We start from the raw sequence: 14899 nt of genomic DNA on the forward strand, positions 1-14899 counted from the left end.
AACTTGGCCCATCAGAACTTGAAGAGCCTGTTGTAGGTTCTGATGCTTCTTGAGATATGGTTGGATCTTCAGTAAGCTCCCCCTACACAGGTGCATTTTCCTTAGGCGTAGTCACCATAGTTTCAATAAAATCAGAGTTTAATCCATCAGAGTTTGCAGTATCAGGATTTAGATTGTCAGGATTTACAGAATCAGAATTTAAAACTTCATTTTTGAATCTCAGTTGATCATGATCATTGAAATCTTCAAGTCCAGTAATCCATCAAAAGATAAATTTTTAGATTCCATGACAACCCTTGTTCTTATATTATAGACTCTGAAGGCTTTTGTAAAAAGTGGATATCCAACAAAAATTCCTTCATCAGCTTTTAGATCAAATTTGGATAGTTGTTCGGGATGAGTCTTAAGACCAAAATACTTGCATCCAAATACATGAAAATACTTCAGATTTGACTTCTTTTTCTTCACCATCTCATATGGTGTTTTTTCATGCTTGTTGATAAGTGTTGTATTCTGAGTTAAACAAGCAGTCTGCACAGCTTCAGCCCAAAAGTAGGTTGGCAACTTTGCTTCATCAAGCATAGTTCGTGCAGCTTCAATAAGAGTTCTATTCTTTCTTTCAACAACTCCATTTTGTTGTGGAGTTCCAGGAGCAGAAAATTCATGCTTTATTCCTTGGTCTTTGCATAACTCTTCCATGATCAAATTCTTGAACTCAGTGTCATTATCACTTCTTATGATCTTCACAGAATCTTTGACCAATTTATCCAGTTGCTTGACATGATCAATCAAGATAGATGCAGTTTCACTTTTTGTGTGCAAGAAATACACCCATGTGTATCTGGTAAACTCATCCACTATGACCATAGCATATTTCTTCTTTGCAATAGACATGACATTAACAGGACCAAATAGATCAACATGTAGTAGGTGATAAGGCTCAAGAATTGATGATTCAGTGTTGCTCTTGAATGAAGATTTTCTTTATTTTGCCTTACGACATGAATTACGAAGGCCATCGGGAGCAAATACTGATTTTGGCAGTCCTCTCACAAGATCTTTCTTGACTAGTTCGTTTATATTGTTAAAATTTAAATGAGAGAGTTTCTTGTGCCAATCCCAGCTTTCTTCAATTGATGCTCTACTTAACAGACAGATTGCAGAACCATCAGTACTTGTTGAAAGCTTGGCTTCATAAATGTTATCATGCCTGTATCCTTTCAGAACAACTTTGCATGTAGATTTGTTTACAACTTCACAGTGTTCTTCAAAGAAATTCACATGATAACCTCTATCACATATTTGACTAACACTAAGCAGATTGTGTTTAAGTCCTGAGACCATAGCTACTTTTTCAATGATGACATTCCCAAGATTGATATTGTCATATCCCAGAGTTTTTCCAATGTTGCCATCTCCATAGAAACACCTGGGCCAGCTTTCTCCACAAAGTCTGATAGCAGGACTTTATTTCCAGTCATATGTCCTGAACATCCACTGTCCAGAACTAGGATGTTTTTCATGTTGCCCTGCAATCACAAAGACCACTAATGATTAGTTTTAAGGACCCAGACTTGCTTGGATCCTTTGGCCTTATTAAGTTTGTTAACATTTGCAGCGGATCCTTTGGTACAGACTTTACTGGCTGACCTGCAACTTTCACAGAGGGTTTGGTTGGCATATGTGGTCCTTCATAAATCCTGTCGAGATATTCTGGATCTGTAGCTTCCAGAAACATAGCCATCTTCACTTTCCATATGGAATACTCAGAAGGTTTCAACATGGGAACTCTTATAGTCTCATATCGACTATGGGTTATGGTTTTTGGAGGTTCTTCAGTTTTGGTGGGCTTGGTTGTAGTTTCTTCTTCAGACATGATTGTTTTTGGATCTTAAACTGTTTGTGTGTTAACAGATTGCTCTGATACCACTTGTTAGGTCACACACACTGTAGAAGGAGGTTGAATACAGTGTTTAGCACAATCAAATCGATTATAAGAACTCAAGTAACAGAAAACAGATTTTATTCAACACAATAAATTTTGTTACAATATGGAACTGTCCTCTCTCAATGATGAACAAATTATCACGAGAGATGCTAGATTTACAAAGAATAATAACTTCGATAATCGTAACACTTATAGTGTAAACTCTATGTCTGTGTTTATATACTATACAGTTACAAGATAAATTCTAATTGATATGGAATATAATTCTGCTGCCTAAAATATATCAACCAGTTATCTTTTCTTCCAAGTATTCTATTCTTCATAGAATTCCTTCTTCATGCATATTTATTTCTGTCTTAGTCTCGATCTTCTTTCCTTTCAATCACCCGTCTGCCTTATCTGAAAGTCATCTTAAGTCCTGATATTATCTCCTGATAAAATATCTTCTGATCACTTAAGTTCTGATAACTTAAGTTCTGATATCTTAAGTTCTGTCTTCAGTATAAGTGTTGATTTCCAGTTAAGTACTGATTTGTCATGTTAGGTAATATCTGAAAACTAAACACAAATCATATTACACATGACATTATCAAATATATCTAACACTTTCTATAAAATGGAAAGCCAAAGAAAAAGAGTAACATAATTATTCCCAGTTTATATTATTATTTAAGTCTTTGTATCAACTTTTTACAAATAATTAATTTTAGGTGTTTAATTACATTTTATTGGGATGTATATTGAGTTAGTATTCTAGAAGATTATATTTGCAATTAGATTACTAATTATTCAGATATATTTTAATATTTTAGTGAAAATATTTAACCTACCAGCAATGTTGTGTATCATTTAACAACCCAACAAATAAAATTTCTCTTGATAATACTTATTTAAATCAAAACTCCATTAAATTCCGATAAAACTTTACAACTTCTCAAAAATCCGATAACTTACAATTCTTGAATTAAAAAAATAACTAAATTACAACCACGCCAACAAACTCTCATAGAAAACTAAGAAAAGGCCAAACTCCTCAAAGTCTTGGAACTCGCACTCTTCCCCTTAAACAACCCACCTAAAAGAGAGAATACCTGCCAGAGAAAAACAAAGAGAACAAAGGACCGGCAGTGAGCGAAATGCTCATATACGGATATAGAACAAAGCATAACTGAACAAATATTAAAAGATGACGAGGCTAAAGTACAACCGAATATCTGAATGAAGATCAATAGAAATAATGAATGAGAAAATTAGAAAATGGATACTCAACTCACAAATCAAAGTAATTGTCTTTAAACAAATTAATCTTACCACCTACGCATAATATAATCATAATAAAAATACAATCGAAAAAATATTGATAAAATAGAATCATACCCTTACACATACTCTTGCACGTATTCTCACACTTATAAAATAATACACAAAATAGCTTATATACGAACATGGAAGACAATCTTACACTTACAGGATGTCCTACATTTTCGGTAATCCAGACATTTGTAGTCATCAAAACTTACAGGGGCTTGCACAACACAATATAAATGCTACCCAATATCTTACAGGGGCTTGCACGGAAATAAGCACGTGTTACCCAAAAGGTCAAATCATACACATACTAGCCATGGCTATACGTGTCCCACAACTTCGGGGACACGCCCATACAATTTAAGTACACCGCATAGGAGGTGCCAAGCACGAGATTATCCACTCGCGACGGATGTCTTGCAAACTCCCAAGTCATACAAATAACATAAATAACTCAAAAAACATTCTCAAATATCACACACCCAAATATTTTATATCTCAAAAATCATATATAAATATATCAAAATAACCTCAAAACACTCTAATCAAATATCACAGAACTTAACATCACACAAAATCACTAATTATACTGATCAGGTCAAATCTGATCAGTTCCAAAGAATGTCAAATTAATGCATAAAGACGAATTCAAATGAAAAAGTACGAAACACGAAAGTCGTAGAAAATTCCGAGACCTTTCCAGAATAATAAGGCACGTCAAAAATGAATAAGTAAAGAATTCAGAAAACAAATAAATATGGACTGTAGAACAGAATCATCCCCTAATCAGTTCAATATTTTATAATTTAAGGCATCTGAATTATGGAATATGGCAGCGGAATGTAAAAGAAAAATGCAGATGTCGAAAAGAGATTTCCAGAATGGTATCGCTCATAATTTTTGAACAAATATTCAATTTAATATGAATTTACGAAACCAGGCCGCACAAATAGAAATTTAACCAACAGATTATACAAAAAACATATTTTGACCTATTTACGAGCAGATTTAAGAAAAACACAAAGAACAAAAGTTGTATATAATCGAAATATCGTTCCAAGGAGTCTAGAATCACAACATTCGAATAAATAACGAATCAGATACATATTTTACAAGAAATCAGAGTTGCTTGAAATCATGCATACAAATTTTGAATAATAGTACGAATACGAAGCGAAAGAGAAAGATATCCGTACACACGAATTCGAATTTGAAAAGAAAGAGTACAAAAAAGATGTCCGTACCTCGAGATCTTAGTTATCGAGAATGCTAACAATGATTTCAGAACCCCAAATCACAAGAACCCCAATTCCACAAACTCTAAATTCATAACCTACAAAAAGTTATTGATTGTGATATCCCGTATTTTTCAGAATTATTATAACTTTTATTTTAATATACTTATGCGCTTTTCTGATTTAGAAGGAATAAAATGGTGGATGTTTTATTCCTATTTGATGAGTTGGGGTATTAAATGGTTATGTGCTAACTGTTAAGTGATGTATCGATCCTTGTTAATTACTAAAAATATTTACTTAAATGTATTATTTTCAAAAGTTTATTTGAAAACCGATCATTTTATTGATATCGGTAAATTGAGTTCGTTTAGTAATATTAGAGATTGGATATATATTATATCTGCTATGTGTTGTATGTAATATTAATTGTGTGGGACTCAGTTGTGATTGAGGATTATTTGTATTATTAATTACTGAGTCGTATCGTTTTGTTTTTGTCTTTAAAAGTGATTTTATTGAAAATTTAATTTCATAAATATTTAAATTATCTTTAAAATTATTTTTATGACTTTATAATTACAATAATTATTTTTGGGATTTTATAAAATTTAGAAGTCAATATTTCATCAATTATTTAGCCCTGTATGATTTTCTGATTTCATATATTTGTAAAATCCGTATTTAATTCCAAAATTATTCAAAAATTACAAAACTCATATTTATTGAAGTTTGGAGTATTCTGAGAATTTTAAAATTATTTTGGGATTTTTTGGGATTAATTTTACCCGCGCGTTGAATCATTAATTGTTAAAAGCGGGTATAAATTGTGTTTCAAAAATTATTTTAAAATTTCAAAATTTATGTTTTTATAAACTTTGGGATATTTTTAACATTTTAAGACTATTTTCGTGATTTTCTGAATTTGTTTCAAGTGCAGCTCGGTTCGTTAATTGTAAAATGTGGGTCAAATCAGATGCACAATTCAAAAATGTTTTAAAAATTATGAAAATTTCATTTTATTATTTTTTAGATATTCTGAGAATTTAAGAAGTATTACGGTAATTTTTTTTCGGGTTATTTTCACCCGCAAATTTGTTCATTAAATTGCAAATCACGGTACGAAAATACGGTGCAGGGGATTTATGTCTATCCTTTCGGACGCGTGTAAAATTCTTATAAGTTAACTAATACGTGGCAGGCAACCAATAACTTATTTTGCTACATGTTGGTTTATTAAATAAAAAAAATACGCATCACAGTTGCTCCCCTTCCTTTACTTCACGCGCGCAACCCCCCCCCCCGATTTTTCTCTCTGTTCATCCCTGACTATCTCTGTTCTCTTCCATCTCTGTCTGTCTATCTTTCCACTTACATTTATATTTTAAATCTTCAAAAATTCATATCTTACAAACTGTTCGTCTAAATTTCAATTATTATATAAATAAACGATCAGCGCTTCGATACCTACGCATAGATATATATTTTGCAAGATTTTGAGGAGATAATTTGCGGGGCATATTTCCGTTTTAATTTATTCTTGAGACGTACAAAAGGAGTTTGACGATTTTGATTACTCCACATGGCATGTCAGCGTATGTATATCTATGGATATTAATTTCGGATTTTTCTGGAGATATTTTCCGGACATCAGATATTCTCTTTGGAGTGACCATAATTTATTTTGGATACGAGTGTTTCAAGACGATCATGACCAGATGAAATGGATGAAAACTAGAGTTAAATAGTATGGAATATTGGGTTGCAGCACTGCATGAGCAGCAGATCATAGATTTAGCGAAGTGAAAGACAGTGATGTTTTGAGACAAAATGTCAGAATAGATGTGTCATTGCGAGTGTGACTAACTGCTAAATCTCAAAGGCAAGTATCTCTATCATCACTTATTATTCAAGTGATATTTATTTTGAATCTCATTATGCAAATATTGCTTTCCCTATTCTCAGTTCAGAATAGATAAATGTTTTACATATCGTTGAATTAAATGATTCTGTTTATGCAAGTACTCTTCTGATATTCTATGTTCAAAATGTCTAAGTGATTTTACTCATCAAATTACTGAATTTATAAATATTTTGGATTTTGAGAAAGATGACGTTGTTTTGGTTTTTCTGCCCAAGTAAATGGGCGAATAAAAGTTTATAAGGGTGTCAAGTATTATGACCCCTTTCAATAAAATGTTTTTAAGATTGGATGGTTGCGTAAGAGGCCGGGCGGCGGTCCAGCGTGAGCTATGTGTTATACGGGATATAACACCTGGCGGCGATCCAGCGTGAGCTATGTGTTATACGGGATATAACACCTTGCTAGGCCGATATGTGCCTTGGGTACCCCTTTGTTTAGTTGGATATGCTTCGGCATACCGGTGTTGCTCCGCGGCTGATCACCGGCGGCAACACACCGTCGTTCGAGGATTCCAATCTAAATTATTATATTGTTTTTGATAATCTTATAAGGAAATGATTTATCAACTGTTTTGGTTTTGAATAAAGGTGGAATGCAGTTTTAATTCAGTTGTTGATTGATGTTGATATTTAAGTTGTTGTTAAATATCAAAGGTGGTATTAATGCAGATGATTGATGTTGACTTCCCTATTTTAGCGCGGGTAGGTTGTGAGCATCAAAGTTCGTATTGATATCTAATTTGATATGACATCAAAATAAGTATTAATATCAAGAGTTCGGTTTTGAGTAAAGTTTATGATTCATTCCATAATCATTACTTCTTGTTATTGTTGTTTACGATATTTCCGTAAACACTGTTTTACGAGTTTTATTCTCGTCAGGATCCAAAGTATTGCTGAAGCATTTCGCTCGAAAATATCAAAAAGAGTTTTGAGTACAGTGAAAAACAATTATCCGATTCTTTAATATATTTTCTGATTCAGCAATTACAATTTCAAATGTTCTGCTCTAACGCAGATGTCGGTTTTATATCAAAACGACCATATATATATTACAATGATCTTGCTGAGCATTTCTTTCGCTCATACTGGCCTGTTTTCAAATTTAACCTCCAGTGAGGATTAACTTGCGTTGTTTAGCCGCGTAATTCGAGGAAGCAAAGAAAAAGCTTTTGGAAGGTGGTTGGTCCAGGGTTGGCGGACTAGTGTAAGTTTTATTGTATAAAGTTGTTTATATTATATTATATTATATTATAGTTGTGTATTTTATAGTTGGGCCTAGTATACTTCTTTTCGAAGTTATACTAGCGGGTTAAGTTTTGAGATTGAGAATTGTTGAAAAGAGTTTTAAAAGAAAGTGAAAAATTTATTTATGGAATTTGGATATCTTGTTTCTAGAACTGTAACCTTAAAAGATCTTGGACTAGTTGGGGCCATTTATGATAAATATCTCCCGCTGGCATTTATTTATTGATTAAATAGGTTGATTTGAATTGAGGTTTCATAGTGACGACCAAATCTTCTGACCCCGGATTTGGGGGCGTTACATTGATGTTCGTCTCCATCTCCATCTATTCTCTCTTTCTCTTTCTCTTCTCTCTCTCTCTCCTCTCTCCTCTGATGAGAGTAACACAAACCCTTATTTTTTTAAGCAAACCCAAACTCTTCTCATCCTTCTTTCTCCCTTTTTTTAAAACCCTCATTTTTTTTAATAAAAACCTTACTATTTTTTTTAAACTAATATTCTTAAAATAATATTTAGATTATAAATATAAAAAAAATCTTACACAAACTAATTTAATTACAACACATTGACATAAATAAATAATTAAATCAAATAATCCAACTAAAAATAATTATAAAATATCGGGATGTTACAATCATCTTCCTGTATCATGTTTATGAGGTTCGCATAGAGATGCACAAAAAGTCTGGCCCGAAAATCTGACCAGACCCGATCCGGCCCGGTTAAAAGGCGAGCTTCGGCCCGGCCCGGTCTTTGACCCGGCCCGATTAGAAGCCCGAAAAAACACGGTTAAAATCTGATTATTCTAATATATTTTCTTTTATATTTATGAATTTACATTTACTATTACTATAAATAATACTTTAAACACATATATATTTACATATTCGTGATTACTAATATTATTTATATACTTTATTGCAGGATTATTGAAAGAAGATATCGTAAGTACACTATATATATTTGGATAACATTGATAAAACATATTATTCTATAAACATGTTTATTTTTTGTCAAACTTAAATGTTTTCAACGAAATAATGTTAACATAAAATATTACATGCAAACTAATACATTTTTACGATAATCTAGTTGCTAACATACGTAGTTTTCAGGATTTCTAAAAAAACTCGATCTGATTTAAATTAGAAAAAAGTCCGGCGCAATCCGATCCGGCCCGAAAATAGCCCGGTAAGGCATCCCTCGAGGGTCCAAACAGGCTCTGAAATTTTCGGAAAGCCCGGCCCGGCCCGGTCTGATCAAAGTCAAAGTCCGAAATATCCGGTCCGGTCAAAACCCGGGAATTTTAAGATCCGGTCAAGACCCGGCCAGATTGATGCCTCTTCGTGCATCTCTGGCTTCACATGTGCTGGTTTCTCTGAGAAAGAGGTTAAGAATTCGAAAACACCCGAGGGAAGTTACTCCAAAGTTTGGTGCACTTAAAAGCAATTAAGCAATTGCCGATTATATTAACTAACTATTTGAAATTTTAAATTGAGTGAACTAAGAGTGTTTGTTGGAAATTTAGCAAAATTTAAACTAATTAAGTGGGGAATCTGGACAATCAGTACAATGCAGATACTATGATCCTACCATCTTTCTCAACTGTTATTGTTAACAAAGTCTTTTGACTCTTTTCATTGTTTTCAACATTACTAGATAATATATAATGTCCGTCTTACACACGGCATCGATATATCTTAGTCTTATGTCATTTCCCAATGTTTTTTTTTTTGTTGGAATTTCAGTTCAATTTTTTTTTTTTTTGTAATGGATGTATTTGCACCTGTTAAAGGTTTAAGAATTCGCAACACCCTCGCACTGGAATACTGGTCCCTTGTTCTGACCCGGGGTCTTGGGCTATAGTACTAGATATATATTTTCTCAAGAGTAGTTTGTATTGATAATATGGTTAAATATCAAAGGGGTCACTCAACTGAACGCCATATATCAGTTTAATCATCAAAATTAACGGGATATCATTTTAATCATTAAAGTCATAATAATATCATACATATACCTCAAAATATGTGCTTGAGAATTAAAATTTATTTTATAGAGTTCTATATATTTTTCTTGAATCCTATTACAACCAAATGAAAATGTATGAATTCTAGTATTTTCTATAATATAATAAGATTTTTTTAAATTTATCTACTATTTATTTTTAATTTTGTAGTTATTTGATTTATTTAAACAAAAATAATTAGTAGATAAATTTTTAAAAATCTCAAAAAAACATCTAAAATACTATGAATTCATAACTTTTCATTTGGTTGTAATAAGATTTAAAAAAATGTTTAGAATTTCATAAAATAAATTTTAGTTCTCGAGCACGTATTTTGAGATATTTGTTTGATATTTATTATTACTTTAATGATCCAAATGATACCCCGTTAACTTTAATGATTAAACTGATATATGACCTTCAATTGAGTGACCACTTTCATATTTAGCCCATTGATAATATTGTTAAACTAAAGCTTCCAAGTTTATAATTGATGATGACAACATAATGGTCAAGCACGCTTGATATTCGATGAGGATTTGAGAGTTGTAAAGATTAGCCTACACATGGAGAATCACTTTTTAGTTGCGTTTCAAAATTAAACTAATATTAATCAATAGTTCTTAGTGTGTACTTATTGAAAATATTACTTTTAACGTTTCAACAAAGATAGACCCACCCCTCATTCCAAATTCATTAGTTTTGTTAACAGTTAATTAATTGATGCCCATCATGATTATAGCGGCACGTTTACAGCACTATATTGCCAAATATCTTCCTAAGAATGTTCCTGATTTCTCCAAGCTAGGTACTGCTCCCTCTTCAATCTGCACCGGGTTTCCTTTCTACAGGTGCCTTATTTAGGGAAGGCTGGCTAATGTCGCAAAAAATTAAAATGCCAACAAAGGTGACGAAAACTAAACTTTCGAAGGCGTCACGGCAATTAATTATACACTCCTTTACAGTAAATCATTCTACATAACATACGTCCATTCCACAAAATAGTTGCATTTATAATCCTATGTACATAAATAGGATTTTCTTTTCACTTGGCAACAATGAATCACTATCGATCATGCACATAAAATACAGAGAATAACGAATATAGAATGAGTAAATCTGTAAAAAATTTCTCAATAATTAGAATTGTCAAAAAATGTCGAGAAATGCTCTACATGATAGGTAATCATAATCAAGTAGATGAATGTATGACTTTATAAATAACTAACTTTAAACCTTAGCAAGTAGATGAATGTATGACTTTATAAATAACTAACTTCAAACCTTACTAATCAATGCTGAGTTTAGTTAGGCTAGATGAATTTGTTGAAGATGGATCTCTTGGAGGAGAAGTGCTCTAGCCCGATTAATAGCAGCAAAGCATAGACACAAGTGCTCCTCAAGATCAGAGAGCTGGCTGAGGAAATTCAAATGATTCTTATAAAGCTGCTTTGCTACCTCTTGGATGGCATGTCTGTCACTGCCCCTCTCCAATCCAAGACGAATCAGAAGCTTATCTCCTTCAATCTCAGTATGCAAACGAGCCACCAGACGGTCAATAGTATCCAGATCATTCAGCAACACATACGTGTTCTTTGCAGCAGCATCAAGTAGTGCCATATGCGCAAGCTCTTTCTTTGTAATATTTGAGGGAAGGAATGTTGAGCAGACAGGACAAGCAACAAGGGCAACAAATGCATGGGTAGCAATGGCAACTGCAGTCAAGGTAACACCAACAACCGTACCAATCAAACAAATGGCACAACCAACTGTGGCCCGTCGAACATTTCGGATCCTAGAGCGGGACTTAAGGAGGCAGGAGTCCAGCTGACGTTTCAGCTGGGAAAAGCAGTCCCGCATTTGACTGAAGTTCTCAGAGTCAGGGTGGGGAAAGGGATTCTCTAAGCGGTCAAAATCATGGAATACTTTAAAAGCTTGGTCACACTGTAACTGGTTCAGGAATTCAGATTCGGAGTCAATGGGAAGGACGGAAATGAGTTTGTGTAGAGGGACATAACTAGAGCGTGCATGCTGTAAACTATGGTGAAGGAGCAGGCAGAAACGTGAGGTGTGCTCACTTTGTTCAAAATACGATGATATAAGGCGGGTGAGAGTGCTGTTCTTAGCAGATTCTAATGCCTCCTGGACACATACTCGATTTGGGTTTAGGACCTCTTCTAATATATGTTCTTCCTCTCGGCCATCCAAATGCTGTGCTTCCCCCTCATGTAGATCAGAGTTGTCAGGGTATAACTTGGACCGTATCTCTCCGTACGAAGTAGTTTGCACTGCAGATTTGTATGCATTACTGAGGTTCACTGTAGGAGAAGGCTGATCACTTGACTCTGGTGTACCCTCATCAGAAGTTCCTGCAATAAACTCAACAAAAAAAGTGTTAAAAGATAATTATAATAAAGAATGACAGGGATCAAGGGAGCTTTTACAGAAGTGTACCTTGAAAACGTGGTGAGAGAGGATGAAGATGTCGCCTAGCCGCTAATGGTATTGGCCTCAAACAATGGAGCATTTGAAATTATAGGCCCAAACCAGGTCCTGTGATAATTACTGTTATAATATATTTTCACTAAACAAGAACATAACGCACAAGTAAAAGGTTGAGCTTTTAACAACAAGGTGAGTAGAGATACATTAACGATCTCAACATAATAGCTTCTGGAAGCATTATCATCAACTGTATAGCATAGTGTAGAACAATGAACCTAAATCTGCTGTGACATAAGCTTACGACGATACTCACTTCCTAAAAAAACTTGGCACAACTCATTGTGTACCGATTGCATTGAAAAAGGAAGGCCACTCTTATAAACAGACCTGCAGGCCGCACCTTCAAATACCTAAAAATATATGATCATCTACATTCTACAATGGTAAAACTTAAATAGTTCCTCTAATGTCCAGCAATCAACACGCACATCTTGACATCCAACATCTTTTTATTAGTATATTAAATATTGACATATCAGTATCACAAATATGTACTCTCGGATAATCAAAAATTTTGGGGCAATTGTTTACTCCTCACACCTCAGCACCTTAGCACAACAAACAAAAACACTTGTTTATTTCTTGAAAAGTTTATCTCACTAGCATAAAAGACAAATAAACAGTTAAATAAGCACTAATCCCTAATTGAGAATTCAAAATTTTAAAAATGGGGAAAAAGAAGTGAACACGAAACCTAACACACACATGACATAAATAAGTAATAAAACAGAATAGAGGAGAATAGAATTGTACCAGGGTAGTTTGTTTGTTGTATCTGAAAAAAGAAAATGTTGGTCGAATGGAGTTGTTTAAGGGTGAGTGTAGGTTTGAAGTGAGAGAATATAATTAATCGTCAAGATATTTACGGAGGCGCTGTTTGACAAATTCACCGCGAGCTTTGGTTCGAGCTTGTTGAGGAGCTATGTTTGTGAAGGAAAGGTGTACTCCGACGCCGAATAGAGCTGCGCCGGTGAGGAAAAACACGGCCGACACTGCCAATTGCTTGGGCGTAGGTGGGTATGACCACAGTACCATTCCACCCCCCTCTCTCTTTATAGTTTCTCTGTAGCTTCTACAGGACTCTCTCTTTTGGGTCTTTTTATTCCTTCTTTGACTTTTATAAACCCCCGCTTGACTTTTTTAGTTCTGTATTTTTATATCCCATTCCCGATTTTTTGTAATCATGTTTATTTCTAGTTAACGAATAAATAGATGAGTTTATTTTTGGTTAATGATTAACTTTAATTTGTAAATTACGTTTATGTATATATTCTAAAGCAATAAATTTGGTTAATGTATTTATAGCATAATAAACCGTGCAAAGCACGGATTATTTTTGAGTTTTTTATGCATCATGTAATTATAATATTTTAATTATTTTTTTATTTGTAAATGTTGTATAATGTCTAACGTATACAAGTTGATTGTTTATCAATTTGCAAGACATTATCAAATTACACAACTTTTCTAATATAACTCATTAGTCAATATATATATATATATATTCTTATTTGTATTGTATAATTTGTATTTAATGAATAAATATAAACAGGGTAGTCAGTGTATGTTTAAAACAAAACGATTAAACTTAATCTGCAAGATGCCGTTAGTATGTTTACAAAGAAAAATCTAAAATTAACATATATGTTGAATACAGAGTTAACCAATTTTTTTGAATTTTATTTAAATAAACTATATGTATTGGTTTATATTATTATTGAGCTCATTACTAACTTACAATTATTTTACTCAATTTAAAAAGATAACAAAATGTATAACTGAAGTCAGAATGACTTGCAATAATGTAAAATTTACACTATTCTTGATATAAAAGTTGATTTTAATGAAAAATGTTAGTTCTTAAAATTTATAGTATGTATGTATGGAAAAATGTTAGTTTTTTATTTACACCACAGTTAATAAAGTAAGATTAAGTGCATATAAATTATCGCATGTTACATTTTTTAGTAAATTTCGATGGTTTCAATTATTGATATGCTAAATATACGATTTATGTACATGTATAATCATTATTAACATCTAGTGAGACAACTGATTACTTATATAACATGCATTTATAATTATTCAAAAATTAAAATTATGTAATAAATAAATTACAATAATTTTTACATGGTATTCACATTATCACTCATAAACAATCCATTTCTATTTTTTAACGCAAGAGTATCAATCATGGTTGTAACATAAAAATAAATTATATATCGTAAAGACTTATTATTGATATTCATAATTTTTTTTTCAAGAATTCGAACGAAAAATTGTAATTATATCATTATTTAAACCATTTTTAAGTTTCTTTCATTACGACTCTAATATTTCTTCATATAATAATTTGATAACTTTGTATACTATTCTCCTAAAATTAAATATTTTTCAATTCGATAAAATTTTATAAATATTAGTTGAACTGGTTAATTCTTTCAAATTATTGAATAATATGTATTTTTTCTTTAAATAGTATAAAATGCAACGAATCAAATGATACAATATAGTTTAAATGTAACTTTTATTTGAATAATTCAAAATATTGAAATAAATCAAAATATTTATATAATATTATTTTGATCAATGAATATTGTTTAACTAACATAATTCTTTTTAAAAAGCTGGTTTTTTTAAAGTTAAAAATTAAAAATAAATCGATTTGATATATCATCGTAATTTTAACAAATATCGTGAGATCATATCAAATATCGAATATTTTT

General features: G+C 32.3%; 2 protein-coding genes across 2 annotated transcripts; both read right to left on the reverse strand.

The window, feature by feature from the left end:
• Positions 1-10788: 10788 nt before the first annotated feature.
• Positions 10789-12965, reverse strand: LOC141693319 (UPF0496 protein At3g19330-like). Its single transcript, XM_074498380.1, has 3 exons — positions 12927-12965; positions 12123-12221; positions 10789-12037 (listed from the first exon to the last, which is right to left on the reverse strand). Exons 2-3 carry the CDS (start codon positions 12193-12195, stop codon positions 10977-10979), a joined length of 1134 nt encoding a protein of 377 aa, XP_074354481.1. The 5' UTR covers positions 12196-12221; positions 12927-12965; the 3' UTR covers positions 10789-10976.
• A 54-nt stretch (positions 12966-13019) lies between these two features.
• Positions 13020-13267, reverse strand: LOC141693320 (uncharacterized). Its single transcript, XM_074498381.1, has one exon. The coding sequence runs from the start codon at positions 13206-13208 to the stop codon at positions 13020-13022; it is 189 nt and encodes a 62-aa protein (XP_074354482.1). The 5' UTR covers positions 13209-13267.
• Between the last annotated feature and the right edge of the window lie 1632 nt (positions 13268-14899).

This window comes from Apium graveolens, chromosome 10, assembly GCF_009905375.1.
Source record: "Apium graveolens cultivar Ventura chromosome 10, ASM990537v1, whole genome shotgun sequence".
NCBI classification, from domain to species: Eukaryota; Viridiplantae; Streptophyta; class Magnoliopsida; order Apiales; family Apiaceae; genus Apium; species Apium graveolens.